Source organism: Equus quagga, chromosome 14 (assembly GCF_021613505.1).
Source record: "Equus quagga isolate Etosha38 chromosome 14, UCLA_HA_Equagga_1.0, whole genome shotgun sequence".
Classification (NCBI taxonomy): domain Eukaryota; kingdom Metazoa; phylum Chordata; class Mammalia; order Perissodactyla; family Equidae; genus Equus; species Equus quagga.
In genome coordinates, this window is record NC_060280.1 from 73,157,698 (window position 1) to 73,181,964 (window position 24,267).

The 24,267-nt window shown below is 40.7% G+C and overlaps 1 protein-coding gene across 1 annotated transcript in view; it reads right to left on the reverse strand.

Annotated features, from left to right (window-relative positions):
• Positions 1-664: 664 nt before the first annotated feature.
• The window catches only part of SIAE (sialic acid acetylesterase), a 39,055-nt gene continuing 15,452 nt past the window's right edge, over positions 665-24,267 (reverse strand). Inside the window, exons 4-10 of the mRNA XM_046685271.1 lie at positions 18,238-18,376; positions 14,714-14,885; positions 13,194-13,303; positions 12,488-12,621; positions 6,309-6,466; positions 5,099-5,291; positions 665-3,734 (exon numbers count right to left, since the gene is read on the reverse strand). Coding sequence (XP_046541227.1) covers positions 3,483-3,734; positions 5,099-5,291; positions 6,309-6,466; positions 12,488-12,621; positions 13,194-13,303; positions 14,714-14,885; positions 18,238-18,376 — 1,158 coding nt within the window. The 3' untranslated portion in view covers positions 665-3,482. The remainder of the gene's footprint in view (positions 3,735-5,098; positions 5,292-6,308; positions 6,467-12,487; positions 12,622-13,193; positions 13,304-14,713; positions 14,886-18,237; positions 18,377-24,267) is intronic.

Sequence of the window (24,267 nt, forward strand, 5' to 3'; positions counted from 1 at the left end):
TAAGTCCTAGCTCCTGTAACCCAAGCTGCTGCTTTATTTTCATGTCAGTATCATCAAAATCAAATCCTGTTTATTCCTAAGCTTGAGTCCAGTCCAAAGCACGCTGTTCATCTTCTTTGCATTTCACACATCCTTCAAGGAAATCAACAAGTCCGCTTTTACCCTTTCTGTATTTGTGGTTCCTTATTGGAGAATGTGCTTTCAACTAAACAGATTGAAACCACGTGATAACACAGATTTAGATAAGATTGGGGATTGGTTCCCATCCTCCATAACAGGCTCACCCCATCATTTCATTAACCATGTAATAACTCCACATTCAGTGCAGCTAAATTTTTTGGAGCCTGCTTATGGCATTAAGGTGGAATTTTACTGCATCACCTAACCTGACCACTCCACAGCACCTGGTTGGATGGGCAGCAAGGACATGGTACCAGGTACCAGGACTGGCTGGAATGGGAAGGAACAAATGGACCCCAGAGTAGAAGAAAGGGGAAGGAGTGGTGAGAACTGGATTGTTACTGTGCTACAGTTCATAACTGCCAACTGGGGACAACACCAATAGGATTAACATTTTACAGGAATAAATCTGAGCAGCTAAGGGAGGGGATCAGACAATAGCATTTAGAGCACGCCAAAGTGGCCAATACAAAGTATCAGAAACTAAACGGTATTAATTTTATAAGTTGGTATAACTTTACATTGCAAAAAATTATTAAAATTGGATAATAGCAAATCAGGGATGGAAAGGGGATTACTCAAAGTTGTTAATTTTTTAATGTTTTTCATTAGTCTTTTTTCTCTGCATAAGTTGCCTGAACATATTTGCACTTGTACAGAAATGATATATGCTGCTTTTCTCATATAGCAAATATCTTTCCATTCTGTTACAGCCTGAGTAAAATACATATTAAAAGAGAGTCTCATTTTAAGAAAGACATTTAACATTTTTTTAGTAAGTTAGTGTGCTGTTTAATAAGAGTATTCACTTTGTAGCTTTCCTAGAACAGTGTTTTTCAGACTACAGATCTCAACCCATTAGTTATTCTTAAACTTAGGGAGTCAAGACCTGCATCTTTTAAAATTAAATAAAGAACATACTGGAATGCATCACATGTTGAAAGGTTGAAACTTTGGTTTCAACTATAGTGTGTTTATGTATTTATATAAATACTGGGGATACATGGAACAATAAAAATGTTTTTACTATAGATCATCATTTTAAAAAACTTGAAAAACACTGCCGTCATATACCTAAAATATCTTTTCATCTACTGGATTGTAAAAGGTTTTTTTAAATTTGACATCCAACGTCAATGAGAATGAGGGGAAAAAATTCCCTTGGTGGGAATGTAAACTGTTGAACACTTTGGGAGGGTTAAGCTGTAGGTAATCAAAATTTTAAACATATTTATCCTTAAACATGTCATTCGACATTAATTACCCTAAGGAAATAAGAGTGGTATGATGTTTGCAGGTAACAGTTATCATGGTATTAGTTTAATAGAGGAAAAATTAGAAAAAACCTGTATGTCTACTAATGGGAAACTGGTTAAATAAAGCCTGGGGCTCCCACAAACTGAAACACTAAATCTATATTCAATTTACATAGTAAAATTATTTTGCTAGAATAAGTCAGAAACACAAATTACAAGATAATATACCATGTAATATGTAAAATACAACCCAAACAAATCAAGTGACCGTTGACCAAAATATTGTGTTTCTCTCCAAATTATGAATTTTGGGGTGAGTTTTACTTAGGCTTTTTCCTAGCATCCAAATGTTCTACAATGATATAACTTTCATTTTTCAAACCGTAAAAAGTTATTTTAATTTGAGAAATAAACTGAATTATCACAGAATGCTTTAAATTATTCAACCATTAAAAATAAATTCACATGCCTCCATTAATATATCCACTACCTAAGCCTAACTTTTTACACTCTGTGCACTAGGTTGTTGGGGGTGAAAGGAACCTGAGCTGAGCTATCTCCAGCTGCTTCCAAACTAGAAGAACCCCTGAGTGTATGTGTATTGGGGGTGGGGAGGGGTGGCTGGATAGATTTACTTTTTCTCAGGAGTCTGTTACTACATTCATGGTTCCCATTAGGCCAGATGTATATGGCTGTTAGTAGTTAATGGTACTAGGAAGTCCTCAGGGGAACCAAAGTTCCTTGCAGACTACATAGTTGTTTTGGGTTTTTACTAAAATAAAATCCTGACACTGACAAAGCTATTCCTGATGTTCAGAGCTACACCAGGATGACTTGGGGGACAGGTGTGGGGAGAGATGCTTACTGCTTTAGTTCTCATTTTTCACATTAAGGGAATCGAAGCTACTCATAGGTAACAGTCTTACTCCTTTCTCATGCTTCAAAGGACAATTTACAAGCCCGTTCCTAACCCAGTTTTGACTGGATATAAATGTATACATGCCACTAATGATTATACTTTTATTTCCAACTTTTAGTAGATAACCGCAATTATCAAGTGCCATTAGCTGTTTTTAATCAACCAATCAACAGCATTATGATTCCTCAGAGTACACACATAAGCCCTCTTTCATATTTGCCCCACCTGGATTATTTTTCTAAACGCTTATCATGTAGCTTTACTTTCAGCCTGACTTTTTTCTTCCATCTGGATCATCCTTTTTATAGTTAAACCTCTTACCTTTAAAGAGCCTGAGATTCATATTTAACTCTAACGACCTGTTTGCCTCTCAGTGACCTCCACTCTCCTATTTTTCAAAGCTTGTGATTCCCCCACTCCTGCTCCGGGCAGCCTGAGGGCCATCCTGGGCTCCCACCACCTCACCCTTTCTCTTTGTTCCTTAAAGCAATCCCTCAGCATCTCCCCCAAATGCCTGCACAGGGTCCTGGTTTGTTGGTTTTCAACATTCACATTTTCATTATTTAGATTGAAGGAACAGAATTGTTTGGGGCTTAGAACACAAATAGGGCTATCTTCAGTTATCTGATAGATGGTTGGATAGTGGAAGAAAGATTTCAGTTCAACATAAGGAAAAACTTGGGAAGTTTAGAATGGAAACTTTATACAGAAATTCAATAACCACTTGTCAAATTTTGTAAAGTACATATAAATACTACCTGGCCTACATGGCCTTGAAATCTCTGCCAATCCTGAGTTTCCACAACTCTGAATGTAAGGGGACAAAAGTGTTAGACACTGCACTCCCAATAATGAAGGAAGTGAATGACAATGAGGTTCAATTTGTAGTTTGGAATTAGTCCAATACAGACACCTAGACCAACCGGGGGAGAAAGTAATCATTTCATTTGCCTAGGAGCCCTGGATCATCTCAGAATACAGAAACAGCCATGTGCTAGCTGGGGCTGTCCAATGAGACCTTGTATTAATTTCCTTTAAAAGCAATAGTTGTCATCATTTAAACTCCTAAATGCCAAAATCTAAAGGATCCACACTTCCATCTAAGATATGATCATATTGCAGCTAAATTATTTCATGACCTTGCTGTGATATCCAGGAGTCTGGTTTGTAATGAAAGCAATGAAGGGAGGAGCTGGCAGGGTACTGGTGGGGTGGTATAGGGGACACTGTTTATATTCACAGGGCCATGTGGCCCAGGCATAGCGAACAGCAACCACAGTGTCATGACAAGAACTGATATTCAGGTCCAGGGTCTGGGTGGAGAAAGTGTTCATAGGAGCTGGAAGCCACTTGCATCGCTGGTCCCTGCAACATGAGATCTAATAAGAGAAACAGAAACAGGTGTGTTAGTAGGATATTCCAAGAGACTGGGAACTGCTCTTTCAGCCAGACTAGAAGCGGGAAGAGGAGCCACCCATTTCCTACAGCAATCAAAGGTCAGCACAGCCACAGGTTGATAAATGTTCATGTGATAAAATAAATAACAAATCAATAAATAAAACATTAAATTACTGAGGAAGACAAGGAAGCATAACCACACAAAGCATAGAGAGAAGGCCTCCCTGAACATTCCTGCTATGACCACTCCCACCAAGCAGCAAAGCAGGCAGGGACTGTGTGAGGAAGCAATCTAGGAGCTGCCACTACTCTTTGGCACTCCCAAAGGAGCTGAGGAATGAAGAAGGAGCACAGAGGAACTTTAGGTAATAAGCCTTTCTCAATTCAGAAAGCAATTCAGGGAGGGGAACATAAATTATCCAGGACTCAAGGGTTAAATTCTGTCTTGACCCCAACTATGATTCCCAGTCCAGATGATGGGAAGACTGCCAGCAACTGACTGAAGAGGAAAACTCAGAATACAGAGACTTCTTGGGAGCTAGAATTCATCTAAAACCCAGTGTCTAAAGAAGCCAAGTAGAGTAAGCACTGACCAAGCACCTGAGGCAAGTGGATACTATAGTCAGGATTCCAGAGGAGGAGCAGCCCTAGAAGAACTCCTGTGTAACTAAAGTTTGCCTTTCGTAATCTTTCACCTCCTCCAATGCCCTCTTTTCGTACAAACCCCCCCCACACACACTCATGGCCTTATGATTCCCAAAGACACTCATTTAAATGTTCCATCTAGGAATGCCTCTGTCCCCTCACCCCCAACTACAGAGACTCCTATAACCTCTAATCAATAGCCCAGTTCCACTGTAGCATGATCCTTGCTAGGTTTTAGAAGAAAGTAGTTTCATTACATTAATTCACACTAAGTGACAAATCACCAAGATTAAGCCACTGAAAGGAAACATTAAACTCAAAAGAATATCAGAATTTAGGATAGCGTGACAAAAGAGACATCCAAGGATGAGGGAAATGTTCTACAACAAGGATCCTTTCAATAGGTAACCTACAAATAAAGCTGCAGGCCGTTCCCAGAGCCAAGATGGTTGTTCTGGAAGGGAAAATCTAAAAGGAGTATCATTTCAATATGGACTCATTTTGACTGTCCTGTCTATCAAAATTGCGTCTAAGTGAATGAATGAATAGGTGCTTATTTGCCCCTCTAAGATAAACTCAGACTCCACCATCCAAGACCTCCCCCACAGTAAAGTTATAATTAAAAAGATGGGTCTCAGTGTGGAGAAAATCTGACTCCCAACACAGGATGAACCGCTATTGTTTCTGCTCTTCTTCTCACCTCAAATATCTTGTCCTGCCTCTGCACGTGGATTTGCTGAGAATATGTGAGGTTGAGCAGCCCCTTGTCAGTCAAGAGCTCGATCTTCTCAGGCAGTGGTCCTTGAAAGATCAAATTCTTCTCACCATAAGCCACAGCACGGGCCCCCAAATGCAGCCTATATGCCACAGTCTGTTTATCTCGAGGGTGGATGCTACAGGACAAAGAACAAGTAGAGAACTTTGGGTTTGAGCTCAATAATAACCATATTTTTTTAAAAAAGGAAATATTATATAAAGCACGCTTTAAGAAGATGAAAATAAAGTTGACTGACCCTAATAGCCAATGATTGGGGCTAAAGAGAAATAGTGAATGGCAACCATAGATGGAGCTCTGGGCCTTCTATGGGTTGGAAACCGTGAGAAAAAGATGACTTGGATGGAAGGAACATACGGAGGGAGGGAGGGAGGGAGGGAGAAGGTAAGGCATTCTACCTACCTAGGAGAGCTAACTCATAAGACTATTCCAACCTCTAAAAGCCCTGTGTTTCATTCGAGTCAGCAGCTCATTATTTGGTCCCCTCCAGCTGTTATTCGTTCCTTCAATAAATATTCATTCATTCAAAAATAAAGAAATATTTGTTTATTCAAGATCCTACTATAATCCAGACACTATGTGTTGGGCTCCATTTCACATTTGAAATCCCCTCATATCCCATAGCTAATATGTGGTAGTCGTCAGGGCTATTCACAAATATTCCATTACTCCTCCCCTGAGTCCATGGGAGAATTCCATTTCCTGCTCTTGCTGAAGGTGGGCATGGCCATATGACTTGCTTCAGCTAATGCAACGTGAGCAGAAGTGTCTCACGTTGCTTCCAGGTGGAAGCCTTTAACTGCTAGTGTGAGACTTTAAGGTCACCACAGAAGCACAGACCGTGGAGCCTCTGTCACTCTGGATCTGTGAATGGCTATGATGAGCAGAGCCTCTCTGTTGACCTTCTTTGGACATGTAGTATGAACAAGAAATAAATTTTTGTTGCATGAAGGCACTGAAATGTTAAGAGGTGTTTTTTGTTACTGCAGCACATCCCAGCATGAATGCTTGATAGATAATGCTTCTAAGGTCCAATACTTAGACCACCTACTCTCCGTTCCCTCACAAGTGAACATCAGAGTGAAGCCTACAAAGAACAAATATTGTTCAAGCAAAGTACAAGAAGCAACCATACCTGCCAAAAGATGAGTTCCAATCACCGAGATCCATAGCTACAGCCATGAAAGTGTTGGGCATCCTTAGGTTGGGAACATAGCCAAAGTCTGCTGTTTGATGCCAACGGATCTCAGGAAATTCATCATCTGAGGTTGCAGCAGACCAATAAGAAGATAACTGCAAAGTAAAGAGATTGTTATATCAGAATTTTATTGTGTCAGAATCCTACACTGGAGTCCTTTTCACAAGCAGACCCTGCTTCTGCTTCATTCGTTTAAATGTTCATTCAACAAGTATTCACTAAGCTTCTTACTGTTGTGGCTGAATCCCTCTCATCCCACATGGCACAAAGTAACCTTGCGATGCCTATCATCAAGAGGTAGAGTCTACTTCTTCTCCCATTGAATCTGGGCTAAGCCTGGGATGTTCTCTGACCAACAGAATGCAGCAGAAGTGATGCTGTGCAGCTTCTGAGTCTTTGCCTCAAAAGCCCTTGCCTTATGATTTCTTTCTCTTGGAAGCCTGAGATGGCCACACACACAAAAAAAACCCAGCTACCCTGCTGGAGAAATTATGTGGAGAGAGGGGCCTTAGAAATTGGAAGATCATGAGGAGACAGAGGTGCCAATGTCCAATTTCAAATTGTAGCCACATGAGCAAGCCCAGCTGATATCACATTGAGCAGAGATAAGCCATCCCAGTTAAGCCCTGCCTGGCCAACCCATGGAATCATAAGCAAATAAAATGGCTGCTGTATTAAGCCACTGAGTTTGATACAAAGCCATAGGTAGCTGATACATCTGTATACAACACAGGGCCAGGTACTGTAAGGAAGCAGAGAGGAATCTGCCCTTGAGCTCGTGGTAAAATGCATCAAAGACCCCAATTCTTCACACCTTCCTATATCCCCAACTTCCAGCCATGTAGCCTTGCTTGTTTCTCCCACTAAGAGAAAGAGTATATTTCCCCACCACTTGATTCTGAGTTCCGCTATGTGGTTTGCTTTGGTCAACAGACTGAAACAGAAGTCACAGTCAATTCCTAGCCTAGGTCTCTAGACACCTTGTGTGATTTCACTTGCTCTTTTGCATTTCTGCCATCACCACGAGAACAACATGCCTGGGCTAGCCCACTACTCTCTGAAGAAAAATGAGAGCTGTGGAACAGAGCTGCCTCATCTAATCTACTCCAGCCAAGCCTGGACCAGAACACAGCCCCCCAGCTGACCCACAGAGATTTGGAAGAGCCCAGTGGAGCTCAGCCAAGGTCAACCAACCCAGCTACCCAGACATGTGAGCTATAAAAATAAATATTATTTTAAGTCATGGAGTTTTGAGGTGGTTTGTTACACAGCAGTAGCTAACTGGTACAAGTACTTCACAATTTGTTGAGGGGACAGACTGGCACATAAGAAATGTTAATAAATACAGTATAAAATAGTATGGATTTCATGCTTTACTGGTGGCACAGACAGCAAGTGCACTAAGTTTAGAAGATACAAAGTTTATTATAATAAGAAAACATGGCCTTAGAATATGTAAAAAAATTTGGATGGGCACAGAAAATATGAGAAGTCACTACAAATAGGATGCTCATAGTTCACATGTTAGAACCTCGTAAGATGCAAAGATGGGAAGCAGAAAGGCAGCTTGGAGAGACCAATCTAGCTGGACTAGAGGATTTACATAGGAAAGACAAAGGTGGAAAAACAGTGAGGCAAGTGTTTGATAGAGTTTATACTTTATAAACAATAGGGAACCACTGTGAATGTACTAAATGCCACTGAATTGACTAATAATAAAATGGCTAATTTTACATTATGTGAATTTCACCTCAACTTAAAAATTAGAGAGCCACTGAAATTACTGACATGACTAAAGGACTATTTCAAAAGATTAATCTAGTGATCATGTAAATAGTTCTGTGAAGAAAAAAGACTGAAAGCAGAGAGATTGATTAGTTAAGAAGCTACTATAATATTCTAGACACAAAAGAGAAAGGTCTAACCTAGAAGTTTTGTAGTGGGAATAGGATAGTTAGAAATAAGATAATCTAAAAAACAAACTGACAGAACCAGGCAAGCCACTGGATATGGGACACAAGAGAAAGGATAACATCCAACACTCAAAATCTATAACATCTGAATTATGTGCTTGGTTTTGCAGATGTAAGTAAGATCCTTTATCAGTTGACTTCAAGGTAACCAAAAGGAAGAGTATGATACTGAGCCTGATCCAGTCAGGTAAGTCCTTTAAAAGAGGGCGTAGAAGTCAGAGGCCTCTCACCCGCTGGCCTTCAAGAAGTTAGTGCCATGAGTTCTACAGCTTCGAAGAAATAAATTCTGCCAACAGCCACATGACCTTGGAGAAAACCCCAAGCCTCAGATGAGACCCCAGCTCTGTCCAACACCTTCACCACAGCCCTGAGCCGAGGACTGAGCTAAGCCATGCATGCCCAGACTCCTCACCCATAGAAACTGTGAGGTAAAAAATGTGTGTGGTATTGTTTGAAGCTGCTAAATATGCAGTAACTTGTTATGTAGCAATAGAAAACTAATATACTGGGGAAAGAATTTTCCAGGCAGAAGGAAAAGAAAACGGCAGGCCCTAGGGCAGGAATATGCCCAGTGCGCTTAAAGAAAGTAAGGCAGACAGTGTGGCTGAAATGGGGTAAGCAAGGCAAAGAAAATTAGGAGATGAGGTCAGAGGGGTAATGGAGGCAGGGGGACCATGTATGGCCTTGTTGACCTCAGTCATATGGAGGAAACACTGGAGCCTTCTGATATGACATAGTAATATTAAAAACACTTAATATTACTACAATGCACGTGGTCCCACTAGTTCTTCCTTCCTTACTTCTTCGATGTCTATATCACCCTCTTCTCTGACTTAGATAGCACCTATTCTTAGCCCTAGTTCCAGCCAATGAGAGGCATCAACCTATTACCTCTCTTTTACAAACTATGATCTTAAAGTAAGTCAAGTCGCAAACTGGGAAACAGCCTGGGCAAGCAACCACATTGTCTTTGAACTCCATTTCAGAATTTCTGCATCAGAGGAGCTGCATTCTCAATAGACTGTTCCTTCTAGTCTTATTACTCTCATAGCCCAGGAAAGACCTGAGATCATCCCTCCAAATGTGGCCAAGTGAAGCTTTGGATAGAAGAAGTTTTCTGCTTCTTGAGTTGTTCCAGAAAGACTAGAAAATCATCAGGAAAACACTGGAGAAGTCGCAATAGTAGCAGAAAGGATAAGGAACAAAGGATATGAGATGGAACTAACAGGACACTTCCAATTCTCTTATTAAAATCTCTTAAGTAAATCGGTTTTAATGTATGAAATGATAAAAGGTGCTGACACTTCACAATGGAATCTCAAGAAAACTACAAAACAGGACTAGAAAGATCCAGTGATCTTCTTCCCACACTACACCCAGAAGAATGAAAGTGGAACCATGTTCATCAGCCAGTGGCATAATAAGGATCGTAGCAACAAAGTTACCAGAAAGAGTCTAGAGTAAGTTCCAGCTTCAAGCACAACAGGAAGGAATGCTAATAATAGCCACTCAAACCAAGGAAGTTTTCTCAAAATGGCAGTTTGCTGAAAATTCCTGCAGCAATTCTCCACTTATTTCACTGATTGCACTACTACATACTGGCCACATGGGGACACCAGCATACTCCACAACCAAAAGAAATTCCTGTGTTTTTCCTAATCTGAGATATTAGTAGGGCACTGTGCGGTCTCCCACAGTGTTTGGTAGAAATACTGTTGCTAATGAAGGCATATATTAGGCAAAAAATGTAAAAGTGGCCAAATTTAGAGGATTTTACAAACACACATAGTTTGCAGTCTGTTCCACTGTTCCTCCTAACCCCTTTAAAAAAGATACGCCTAGGACTTCAGTCCCTAGCCACATGCTCTTCTTTCCCCCTCATGCTGCAGGACACCTCTCTACTAATCACTCTCGGATACATGTCTCTAGTCCTGGTCTCTCCACTGAGCTCAGTCCCACATCTCTAACTATGCTCTAATTACCACAACCATCATTTCAGACCCAGCACTTCTATAAAGCCAATTCACCTTTCCTTACAGACCAACTGTCCCTCCAGATTTTCTGACTTCTCTCATTAATAATAATAAACATTATTAACTCATTTAATACTTAAAATAATAAAGAGGTTTGATATCTTGTTCAAAATCATATACCTAAAGAAGTGTCAGAGCTGGGATTTGAATCCAGGCAGACTAGCTCCAGGATCCATGCCTGATCCATTACATTCTCATAGCTGATACTTCCCTTTGAAGATGTACATTTATACTCCCAGTTTTCCACAAGTAACCAGCATATTTTCATTGACAAAGTTAGAGCCCAAAGGCTAAAGAACTAATAAACTGAAAGACATAAACATAAGTGCAAGGACCAGGCCTCTGACTCATGCTACACTGTCAGCCCTTCACACAGTTCATGGCATCTAATAAGCATTCAACACACACTTTAGGTTTGAAGTGGCTGAAGTCACATTCAAATCACCATGTACACAGGCTAAGAGATAAAAAAAATGTACCTCAAAAGTCCAAATGTAGCTTCCACCAAGAGTAGTTCAGAACTGGTGCCAAGAGTTGCTATTTTGAAAATAATGAGCAAAAAAATCTTTTTTCAAAGTCAAAACAAATGTAAGAAAGAAGGAAGAAAATGATTGTAAAGTAATTATAAGTGGAAAGAAGGTCTATAAAAGTCTTCATCCAAAAAAAGGTATAGTGAAATAGGACAAGGTAGAGGAGATAGGGAGGATGGTGAGAAGAAGGTTATGCGTGGGACGTGCAGAGGCAGCTGTCTGGAAGTATGTATGTCCAATTCAAACATTAAAGCCCATTCCATTATTATGTTGACTTGAGCCTTGTTTTTATAATACCTTACTTGTTTAATTTCCTATGTTCGAGAAAAGTCAGAACTACCACTCTGCTAAAAAGTCTAGGTCTTGGAGGGGTCATATGAACAGGTAAGGCAAGGCAATTATGAATTTGGTTAAATACGTTTATTCCTTTTAGGCAAGGCTGAAAGCAGAAACTGACTAGTTACTGCTAATTAAAAGTATGGTTTCTCTTGATCTATTTTTTCATTTGTATGTTAGGCCATGTTTAGTAAGTTTCGACCAATTAGGTACTGGGGATATAAATGTGATCCAGGGAAATACAGCCATGTGTGCAACCTCCATGCAGGTAAAAAGGGGAAGCAGAGGGTGCTAAGAATCACCCATCTGGAGGGAGAGGGTGTCTAACCCAGACTTTGGATAGTCACAGAAGGCTTTCTGACTGATATGCAGACTGAGACCTAAAGGAAGATGAAAAGTTAGCTGGGAAAGTATGAGACAGAAAGACTACCCCAGACAAAGAGCATGTGAGATGGGCTAGGAGTGCGAAAGCAAGGTTCATTCTAAGGAGTGGCAGGGATAACACCAAGTTGGGAGGGTGTGGGGAAGTGGACATTCTCACACACAGGTGCTAAGAGAATCATTTTATACAAATTTATAAATTTCTACAGAGAAATTTGTGGACATGTTCAATGCCTTAAAAAGTGTTCAATTTAATCCAGCAATTTCATTTATCTTATGGAAATAACTAAGCACATATGTAATGATTTAGCTACAAAAAAAAAAACATGCCATTGCTTAAAAAAGCAAAATGTTTAAAGCAACCTAAGTGCCCATCTAATGAGGACTAGTTAAATAAATTACAATACAGCCACATTTCTGAACACTCTACAATCATTATAAATTGTGCTAAAGATTAATATTTATTGTCATGAAAATTGTTCAGAATATGAAATTATGAGAAAAAGCAAGATAAGATACAGTATTGTGGTATGGATCCTATTTTAAAAATACATGCGCAGAAAAGGTCTGGTTATGTCTGGATTGTGGAATTATAAATGTTTTTAGCTTCTTTTTTTGCTTATCTTTTTAATATTTCTTTAATGAACATGTAATGCTTTTTTAATAAGAAGAAATATTAGTTACTAATTAACTTTTTCTAAAGATTTAATTGTCCCACCAATGAACTGAGATGAATTGTCTTACATTCAGGTCTTGACCAGCAGGCTACGAGGACATAAAAAGGAACATGGATTCCAGGAAAGAGATCTAGACAGCACATCCGCACCTCAGTGCCCAAAAACCCTCTTCCTCTCAACACATACCTGAACAAATCCAAATGGGAAGAAACGCTCTGTCTGCCCCTGGGAGCCACGGTGGAAGGTTTGGCGCCAGTCTTCAATGAGCGCAGGGAATGTGCAGTTGTACAAGTCTCTGTTAATATTTATATTAGACTCCCCTAAAAACAGTCCAAATTGTGAGAGGAGTTTGGGGTAGATGCAGAAACAGCCACACGTTACTCCCCAACTTCTATCTGCCCTTAGGAAGTGGGCCTTCCTGCAGGATCTTTGGACTGGACTTGTGAGCTGCTCCGGCCAAAGGGGCATCAGTAAACATGATGCAAGCAGAGGCTTGAAAAGCACTTCAGCTTTGCAGTTTGCTCTCCTTTGATACACTTGAACCCAGAAACTGCTATGTAAATGATAAATAAGTCTGAGCTAGCTTGCTAAAGGATGAGAGGCCACATGAGAACCATGGTACTCCAGCACATGGACAGCTCCCAGTCAACAGACATGAGGGAGAGGCCATGGTGAGTCATCCAGCCACCAAACAACCTGCCAGGTGGCCACAGACACATAAGAGATCCCAGCAGAAATTAGCCAAAGCAGCCCAGACAGAAAAACTACCTGCCGACCCCCAGAACAGAGCTAAATAAAATTATTACTGTTTTAAGTCACTAAGTTCTGGGGTGGTTTGTTATACAGGAAAAGCTAACTGATACAATGGAGAAATAGTAAATGGAACACTCACCCTGATACCATATCACCCCTTTCAGAGTCATATTATGTAGCGGATGGATCATGGCATTCCAGAGAACAGAGTGCTGACTGGGACCGGCTACAAAATCAGATGCAGTGAACCTGAAATCAGTAAGATGCATAGTGTCAGGAGAGAGCTAGTGATCGATCACATGATGATCCCTAAGCTGGGAGTGTATCCACCTTTCATTTGGGTCAAACTTCTGAGATAAGCAATAGAGAATTAAATTGAACCTCTCTGTTTCACATGAAAACAAGTGAACAGTCTCCAAATTTCACCTCCAGGTTCTTCCCAGGATAAGTGTATCAGTCAGCTTTCTGTGAGTTCAAAGTGGGCCATCCCAGTTTGCAGATAAGGTCATCAAAACCAAAGAGGAAGAGTGTTTCATTATGAGTCTCTCATAGAGGCAATAAATGTATTTAACTAGTGCTCAATGGATAGACACTTAGATTGTTTTAAGCTTTTTGCTTTTATATAAGCAATGCCAAGATTATCTTCCTTACAGCTAAATCATTTCATACAGGCTTAATTATTTCCTTAAGATAAATTCCCAGAAAGGAAATTGCTGGGTCAAAAGGCACATTTTTGTAATGCTCTAAACATGTTCCTAAATTTCTCTGTGAAATACTTATATATGAATTTATACTCGTGGCAGTCATGTAAGAGAATGCCCACTTCCCTACACCCTTGGTATTGTCCCTTCCATGTCCCCAGAGATCTGGGAGGCCCAGCTTTAGATCCCTCCTATTCTTCCAGAGGCCATTCTTTCTGTTCCCGAGTTGAATGTCTTCACTCCCCCACAGACAAGCCTTTACCACACTATTCAAAAGCCCAAGTCCATCCTCTTCCCAGAGGCCTTCCCAGAATTGATGAGACAATGTCTGTGAAAGCAGGTCACAGACTGTTAATCTCTATGTTAATACTAATACCAGGATTTTAGTAACTAGCCCTTTCTCTCCCACCCCAAATATTCTTCCTGGTCTAGCTTTTCCTAAGTGTGCTTTCATAATCAGTAGACTAAGATATTTCTTTGATTACAGGTACATTTTTTCTTCCTATTAGACTATTTATTCTTATATAGCACAGTAGTTAAGAACACAGACATTGAAGCCAGCCTTTGTCACTCACAAGTCGTGTCCATGAGCAAGTTACTAAACCTCTCCCAGAATTGGTATCTTTATCCATAGAATATTCATAGGTTCTACACTTCAAGAGGTTGTTGTATTAAGTGAATTAATATATATACAGTTCTGACAGCAATATGTGGCATACAGAAAGCTTTCAGTAAGTATTAGCTATTACTTATTGAGGAAAGGAATCATAATTGCTTCTTGACATATTCTCTGAGGATTGCAATGGTGACTTCTGTGCATGGAATAAGTTACATACATTCAGTACATACTTGGACATTCAACACACACTTGACTCCCCAGAGGAGACCGTGATCCTTCTCTCTTCCATAATTTCCTGGGAAGCTTTCTCCCAGACTGAGGATGCTTTCTTACCCTTACCTAGGGACCCCACAGGCTTTCAGTGACCTTCCAGATGACCAGGCTTCAATGGGTGTCCCACCCCACGAGGAGGCAAGCAGCCCAATGGGATACTGCAGAGTGTCATACAGGTAACGCCCAAAGAGCCAGCACACTGCTGACATGTACTGGAAACTTCCATGGCCCAAGTTTTCTGTTCACAGAAATAGTTAAAGAAAGAGTCAGGGAAAAAGTATATGGATACAAACTGTAGCTACTAGATGAGTCTAGGTGAGAAGAATGGGTATGGGTCATTCCTTGTATTCTTTTCTAAGACTTTCAAAAAGTAGGATAAGATTGAGAGGCAATTGTCTCATTAGCAGAGAGCCAAAGCCCTCTGGCCAGGCAAGACGGCTTCCCCCCACCGCATGCTACCCCATCACTTACAGGTTCCTGAGAACCTAGGAATATCAATATTCCTCTTTAACAGGTGAGGGGCGGAAAGGCCATTGGGCCTCTATACTACTGTCATCTACACCTCTCCTCTCACCTCATCATTCATCCCCACTTAGCTCTGTGAAGGGGAATAAGCAAGCAGGGAGCATGTTGAGAAGAAATGTATATTTTTTCTGGGTAGTTTTATACCCAATTTTATAGCTATGGTAATGAAAACATGGACAAGTAAGTCACAGGAAGTTTGGCCAAAAAGGAAAGCAACAGAAACCAAAACCACTGTTTACATGTTCAGTATAGTCTAGCTCATGTGTCCATACAGCCCAGTAACCAACACAGACCAGAACGGGCAATTTCCATGTCAGAAGAAAGCTGATGAACAAGGGAACATGCACACACATAGAACTGATGGGATCAATTCAACCCAGTATTTATTAAAGAACTACTATGTATAAGTCACTCGCTTGGCACTATAAAAGATTCAAACTCAATATAGGCCCAGTGCCCAAAAAGCTGATAGTGTAATAATGAGAATTCAACACAATTACAATTGACTGAGCAACTACTAGGCGCCAGGCACTTCTAGATGGTTGAGATACAGTAATTAAAGAAATATGGAGAGACACGGAACCTCTCCGCATAGGTCTTATATTCTACAGAATACAACAAATATTCAGCTGAACAAAATAAAAGAAAAAAAACATGGTTAAGAGCCTTAAGAGGTACAAACAAGTGTTAAGGGGTTTTAACAGCAAAAAGGAAGTATATCAAATGAAAAGCAGATCATAAAAAGCCTAACAAAGCCTGACCTCCTCCCCTGTGCTCCATAACACTCTGTGCATAGTGTTTCCCTTTCCCCATCAAACTATTAGGTCCTTGAAGGCAGGAACTTCATCTTATTTACTTCAGTATCCCCAGTGTCTAGTACCTACCAGAGAGTCAGTAAACGTCTGTTGACTGGTGAGGGTGCCTGTGGGTAGCCAGTATCAAGGTGGATTCGTTGACATGTAGACAGGGGGAAAGGTACATAAGAGGGAAGGGGAGAAAGGTAGGGAAGCGTTGAAGGGTAGACAGGAGTTTAACAAGCAGAGCTGGCATTCTAGGCAGATGAAACAATACGTAAAAAGGCACAAAGAATAGGAAAATTTTGAAAGTATTTGACTGGAGCACAGATTATAAAAGGAGAATATTAGGAGATAAGACAGGAGGGGAGGTTAGAGTCACATCTTAGAGTCAAGAAAACAGAAAGCCACTTGAAAATGCTTGAGAGTGAGAATGTGTGGTAAGCAAAAGTACCTCCAAAGATATCCACACCCAATGCCCAGAACCTGTGAATATGACCTTCTGTGGCTAAAGGGCCTTTATAGATGTGATTAGGGTTAAGGACCTTGAGACAGGGAGAATGTCCTGATTATCCAGATGGATCCAATCCAATTACATGAGTCCTTAAACTCAGAGAACCTTCCCAGCTGCAGTCAAAGAGACGTGACAACAGTCGAAGAGGCAGGCGAGATCTGAAATGTGACAGGGACTTGGCCTCCTATGCTCTTCCCCAGACATCTGCATTGCCTCACCTCCTTCAGGTTATTACTGAAATGTCACCTTTTTCAGTTGGGAGTACCACAGCCACTCTCTACGGGGAACCACAACCCCATCCCAGCCCCACTGGTCTGTACTGCCCCCTTCCCTGGTATATTTCATTGATTTATTTTTGTCTCATCAGCATGCATCACCATCTAACCTATCCCTTAATATTCAAAGATTTATTCAGTCTCTGAGTGCAGAGAGTGAAAGGGAGCTGACAGCAAGGTATAATAAATTATCCAAATCTAATTGATTCTTGTGTTCTGGATAACATGTAGGAGGAGGTCATAGACCAAAAGATTCATCCAAAAATTTACCCGAATCTATTCAATTCCTAAGTTGTTACAGGGAGAGTTCAGATAGTGTGATACTAAATACTATCAAACACTTCATATATAATTTACTAGTTTTATTATTCATTTCCGTATCCCACGCACTAGGATATAAGCTCCATAAGATTAGACGGTCTTGCCTGTTGTATTCACTGCTACACTCCCTGCACAGAGAACAGTACCTAACACACAGTCGGCACTCAAATTTGCTGAATGAATTAATACTTGAAAATATAGGAGCAATTGAGGTTACCAAGACAAAGCACATACAGACAAGAGAAAAAGGACTAGGAAGAGCACAAGGGACTACTTTTGGAGGAAGAGATTGAAGAAAGCGAAGAAACAGGGAGGAAGAAGACAGAGGAAGAGACCCAGGGAAAGGAAGCACCATGCAAGCTAAGAGGAATATGTGGTTTCTCAAAGCGGTGGTCAGCAGTGTCAAATGCTACAGAAGTGTCCAGAGTGTATAATTAGAAGAATAGTAACACCCTTGAGGGGAACAAGTTGTTGAGGTAGAAGCAGAAGCCAGATTACAAAGGGTCAGAGTGAATACATGGAAAGACAATGAAAAGGATGAAAACCAAAGATGTTCTAGAAAAGTTTAACAAAGCAAAGGGGAGAGGTGAGGAGGGTGTTTGTTATATTTAGTTTTGCTTTGTTTTGTTAGAATAAAAGAAAAGCTCTGAGAGTCTGTCTTGCTCACAACTATATCCTTGGGGCCTAGCACAGAGTGGGCATGAAATAAAGGTTTCTTGCCGAATGGACAGGGGGTAAAAGAACAGAGCCTGAGGGATAAAAGAAGACCCTGAAGGAGGTACGAGACAAAATCAAAGGTGGCCCTGAAAAGACACCAGTCAGTTGTGTTCAGACACAGAACCAAAGGAAGATAGCGAAGAGGAGAATAGAGCATTGAGGTGTTGAAGAGAGATGCTGGCAGAGCTCATGCTGAATGGCCTCAGAGTGTTCAGTGAAGGTGAAGGAAGAGTCATCTGCTCATAGCAAAGGGCAAGATTCACTGTTAGACTCTTGGGAAGAAACATATGAATTGGCCACCAACAGGAATGGGGTGGAGAGTCAATAAATGAATGAAAGGATGGTTGAATAATAATAAATAGATCAGAACAAAATTCAGGATTACAGATTCCATAGGGTGCTAGCCCAGTCTAAGAGATGGCGCATGCTCTAGCAATCACTTACCTGCGGTAGGCTTAGACCATTGCAAGTCAACCTCAGGAAGGTCCTCCAGCTCCTGCTCTGCCTCAACAAGAGACACAGAGAGAATGCGGACAGACTGATAGGCAGCAGTGTTAGACAGCTCACTTGTAGCATTAAATATCTAGAAAAGAAATAGGAATGTAATTTCTTAGACCAACCTAGTGGGTGTCAACTATCCTACTCCCTCTTAGTACACACTACCAACCCTCTGAGCTCTTTCTGAGCCTTCAATATACCAAGATCAACTGAATGACCAAAACCGATGATGGGCTGGTCTGAGTCACCTTGATCCACCTTGACCAACAGAGATCATGATGAATCATGTCCCCAAAGAAGGTAGGAGTACAATGAAATCTGAGATCTCAAGGAGCAAGTCTGTATTAGAAGAGAGGAGCTATGGAGTAGTTTAGGCTAAAGAAGATCAACTATCAATTAGACCACTGTGATATCTTGAAACTAAAATATTTCTATTCAAAAAAAGTATCTGATAACATAAAGCCACAGCATTAGCTTCTTTCAAAAATGGAGCCAAAAAGTCCATGAGGAGGTAGGTTTGTGTAATCTTTACTACATAGGAGAAGTATATTCAAAGGAAACATACCTGAGAAATGATTGTTGAACTACTAAAACACACTGAAGTCAGTCTCAAAAATGCTTCTACTCTCACGTCAGTCCCGGCAAATCACCAAAGGAAAGCATTGAAACATGGCAATTTGAAAAGTGGTGTTCAGGGTGACTGCTGAGGACAGTCCCAGGAAACCAGACAAAGAAAAGGGGCCATCCAAAGACACATCCCTTTTTCCAAAATCATTTCATGAAACCTCATCAGTTGCCAAGAGTACGACAAGAATGGCTTACAGTTTTGCTGGACAAAAATGTGTGTGCTACACTGAGTAGTTTCTTTGTTAGTCCTATGAAACATCATTCCTCTCTGAGCTTACACATAAGTGCTATTTCCTTTAATCTTGATTTTTTAGTTATGGTTTTCCTTTATTTTAAAAAGAATGTATCATAAACATATTTTGCTTTCTTATTTGTGTTTGTTTTTTCTTGTCTTCTCTCTATCTCCCTGGACTAGTCCAGTTTTCCCAAAACAAAGGGCTAACAGGAGCATCAGGAAACCCAGTTATCATGGGCCTCAGGGAAAAGAGCTCCAGCTGAGACAGGACGGCCACAGTGAGATGCACAGGAGGCTGGGATACTTTCCATTGGCCGCTAGCCACAGAGTGTGCAGCTGGTTTGCTTTCCCTCCCACTCACCACAGAGAATACAGCTGGCCCTCCAGCCCACAGTGTAAGAGAAATGATGGAGCAGCCAGAGTGCCCCCACAGAGCATTTCACTGAAATATGCAGCCCCTTGAATCGCCTTTTGACTTGCCACTGAGCCTGCTGTGGCCAGTAAGATGGCCAGATGCAAATGACATGGCTCTTTTGGTCACAATGGGAGCCACAGCCTGAAATGCTCCCTGGGTAGCAGAAGCTCTAGCCAGTCAGGGTTACTGGTCTTCCCACTATTGGGACAAAGATTACACATGGCCTCAGGAAAATTCCATGGGAAATCCAGACCTGTTAGTTCAGGATCTTGCCTGGCAAGTTTAATGTAAAATAAACATTAAAGAGTAAGAACAGGCTAATGCACTCACAGTATACTCTGGCAGGGAAATTATTTTTCAGCAGCAAGTACCTGTAAAAAGTCACCTCCCTTGAAATTCAGTTCTGCACTAAGCGCTAAGGATCGTATGTTGCTTCCATGGAAACAGTGGATAAAACTGCTTTCATTCTTTCCACCCACACCAGCTTCCGTGCTGACTTGGGACTCAAGTGCCTCGTCGCAATGAGATGCCAGCTTGGGAGGCAGTATGAGGGAACATGCTACTTGTCTTTCAGACCCGCTTCTAACACTGCAGAGTATTCAAGGCCAACAGAGTCGGGCTGGTTGGCATTCTCCTATATTGTTACCAGCACACAGAACTGGAGCCAAAACATTGGCTGGAGAACTTCCATGTTCAAACTCACATTTGTGTATTATTTCAAGCCAAAACTTGAAAGCCACAGAAAGTGTTAACAAAAATGGTGGTGGGGGAAAATTCTTGCTATACCTGATGACAATTAATTCTGAAATTGGTAGCCTGTCCCAATATCACCAAGCCTTTTTTGATGGAAGCATTTCCTCAGGGATATTGGCAGCAAATTTAGGAATAAAGAGATTTCAGGAAGATTTTCATTTAAATGACACTTGGTTTCCCTGCTGATGAAAGGGGAAGCCTTACTCCATCTGCTGAGATCAAATTTCATCTCATCAAACACCTCAGTGTAATTATTTTGCTACCGAGTATTTAAATGAGGATGTAAATGAATACCAAAGTATTTGAAGTCATTAAGACTGCTGCGGCTGAGAGAGACCACCGCTGCCTCTCCAGGGACCGGCGGTTCACCATCAAAGCAGCTGCTCGCCGGTGTTCATTTTGTAACCTTTATACCACATTCTTGAATTAATGAAGAAACATCAAGAATCTATTTCCTCAGAGAATCCTGGCTTGGGGTCTGCATGGGGGAGCAAGGCATAGGTGTAAGAGTATGTATGTGTGTGTGTGCGTGCATGCACATGCATGGCACGTACACATGCTAAAGGACACAGGGAAACTTTACTTAAAAGAATTTGGACCCTAGAAGTCATTTTACCTTCTACTACATGCAATACAGCAGTTCTAAAGTTGAGGGTAGCAACTATAAATAAGCCAGCCAACATAACTCCTGTGATTCTTTTTTTTTTTTTTTGAGGAAGATTAGCCATGAGGTAACATCTGCCAACCCTCCTCTTTTTTCCGAGGAAGACTGGCCCTGAGCTAACATCCCTGCCCATCCTCCTCCCCTTTACATGTGGGACGCCTGCCACAGCATAACTTGCCATGCGGTGCCATGTCCGCACCTGGGATCCAAACTGGCGAACCCTAGGTCACCGAAGCAGATAGTGTGCACTTAACCGCTGCGCCACCGGGCTGGCCCCATCCTGTGATTCTTTTATTGTAATGTGATACCAGCCCTTCTCTTCTGGATTTTAATTTTTCTACGTGTAAAGCAGGAATGGGGGGATTGCTAAAACAGTGAAAAATGGGTGTACTATCTAACATTGGCCATCTTCTTCTGAGCCTAACTAGAAATATCCAATAAGACCAAGCCCTGGGGCCAGCCCCAGTGGTCTAGTGGTTAAGTTTGGCCCACTCTACTTCGGTGGCCTGGGTTCAGTTCCCAGGTGTGGACCTACACCACTCGTCTCTCAGTGGCCATGCTGTGGTGGTGGCTCACATACAAAAAAGAGGAAATCTGGTAGCGGATGTTAGCTCAGGGTGAATCTTCCTCAGGAAAAAGAAAAAAAGACCTACCCTGACTTAGGAGGCAACAGATGAACATTTAGACTTTTCTCCATTTATAAACATCTCACTCCATGTTATAAATAACACTTGATTTTAAAATTCCACTTTACCCTGACAACAAGATGGGCACGCAATCTGCCATTTCATTTAAATGTGAAGAGTGGTAGGTTACAGTGGAAATCTTACCTCCTCAGAAAAATCACATGGGGGGTAGGGAAGGAGAAAGAAAGAGACAAACACTGTGTTTGCCTGTGTGTGTGTGTGTGTGTGCACACACGTATGCCTGCACGTGTGTGCTGGGAGTTGTGTAGAACATCCTTTTGATCATGAAATAAAGTTCTACAGAGTGTTAAGAGACTAGAAAGCTCGGCTTTTGATACTGTCAGCACCTAAAATGCTGTGTTGCAAAGCAAGTGCATGAATTAAAACAAAAAAACAAAAAATCAACAAATGGGATGTTTCAAATGGACTCTTTTTTCTATTTCTCTATCTCAGAGTTTGTAGCCTTAGCTTAAGAAGTAAGATGCTTAAATGCTTAAGAGTAAATTCTAGGCAGAAAGAATGTGTTCACTCTTAACAATCAAAATCTGATTTAGCTTGACAGAAGATGGGATGGAATCCCCTGACAGACTGCAACTGAGAACCTGACTGTATGGATACAAACAGATCTGGTCCACGCCTTTCTGTGCAAACACGGAACTGCAATCAAAACATTAAGGAAAGGACTTAACAGCAACCCCACTTCTATACAGAACCACGCTTCTATCAAGAGATAAAACTTCATTTTTGCCTCCCTTCACTTACGCTAAAAAAAAGCCCAGAAAAGCTCAGTTTAATAAACATTTAAATTTAAAAGGATTCTGTATATTTAAGTAGGACAGGAAGCAAGAAAAAACAAAATATTGGTTAGGAAGACATAAATAAGAGAATTTAAACTTTGAATTAGAAAACTAATGATGAAATGAAATGGATATGTCCAGCGGATATTTTTAGTAGCATTATTTAGTAAACAGTGAGAAAAAGAAGAAACTATAAGGGGTAGAAGCCATAGAAGCAAAACAAGAAATCATAAAGCATATGAAAGGGCTGTTTTATAAATCTTTTAAAAAAAGAAATAAACTGAGACCATGCTCTAGTTGGAGAGACTTTTAAATCTCAAATTTAAATATTTCTCGAAGATGAAGAAGTAGATAGATAAATAGTAGATAGATAGAGAGAAGTAGATAGAAAAATAACTTGAGAAGAAACTGAGTTTTAGAGAAAGAGCTAGAGAAGACAATCATCTTTCAAAGTTCTCAACCTATGAAAGGAAACAAATCAAAGTATACAGAACATATTAGTGCTAATCAATAATTCAAATTCAAGAATTTATTCCTAAGATTCTTATTTACATAATCTGCCTCTTTATTGTAAACTGAGCCTTTGATAAATATTTAAGAGGTGAAATCAACATCAATTTCTTGTTTTAGTAACTTTCTTTTAAAAACTATAGTTATTTCATGTTCATTATGGAAAAATCACATGATTCGGATAAGCAGAGAAAACCAATCCCAATTTCAAACGTGCCAAAGAACTTAACTCATTTTAATTTCTCTGGAGTTCTGATACTGAGTAAAAAATATCTATTAATATTTCAGCAATATTTTAAGCCTATATAGTTTAAAAATGTCTCTGAACTTGCTATTACACTGTCTTGCCTTGAGCTTAATTTAAATGAAACGACAATGGTCACTCATACCTTTAAGTCAGATAGCTTCCACTAAACAAATAAAATGACAATTCTGAGGCCCAGAGCACTAACTCCTATCATGCTCTACCCAGAAATCCATGCTCTTTATTCTAGATTGTTTTTGTGTTTAATTAGAAAGTAGAGTTGATCCCAAAAATAAATGAATGCTAAAGACATATAGCTCCAAGGCGTTTGTTCTACCACTGCTGCCTTGCTAGAATACCAATCAAACTATCAAGAGACTGGCTTCCCTTGATAACCTTTTCAATGTCCTTTTTATCCAGCTTTACATAAAAGACTCACTCACAGTCTATCAAACGGGCCCTATGCTCTAACACAGGAGACAGGAACACCTCAAGGTGAGTTTCATCGCAGACCAACATGTCAGCAAGTCAGCATTTCCTTGTTCTGTCCCTCTTGATTCTCCATGTATGGCATGTGCCCCATCCCTACTTGGGAGCCTACATAGTGCTCTTCCTCCCGACACTCTAGCAGAGTAAATAGAGCCCAGTGAAGCCTCTGTATAGTTATAACAAAGGAGAAAAAAATGATAGGTCTCAAATTTAAGAATAATTAATCTTTGGGGCCAGCCCCATGGCCAACTGGTTAAGTTCACGCACTCTGTTTTGGCGGCCTGGGGTTTCGCTGGTCCGGATCGTGGGCACGGACACAGCCCCACCTGTCAGGCCATGCTGAGGCGGCATCCCATATAGCACAACCAGAAGGACCTACAGCTAGAATATACAACTAGGTACTGGGGGTCTTTAAGGAGATGAAGAAGAAGAAGAAAAAGACTGGCAACAGATGTTAGCTCAGGTGCCAATCTTTAAAAAAAAAAAGTCACTTCCTCCCCGACAGCTCCTACTCTCCCCACCTACCCTAGAAAAAAAAATTTTTAATAAAAAAAAA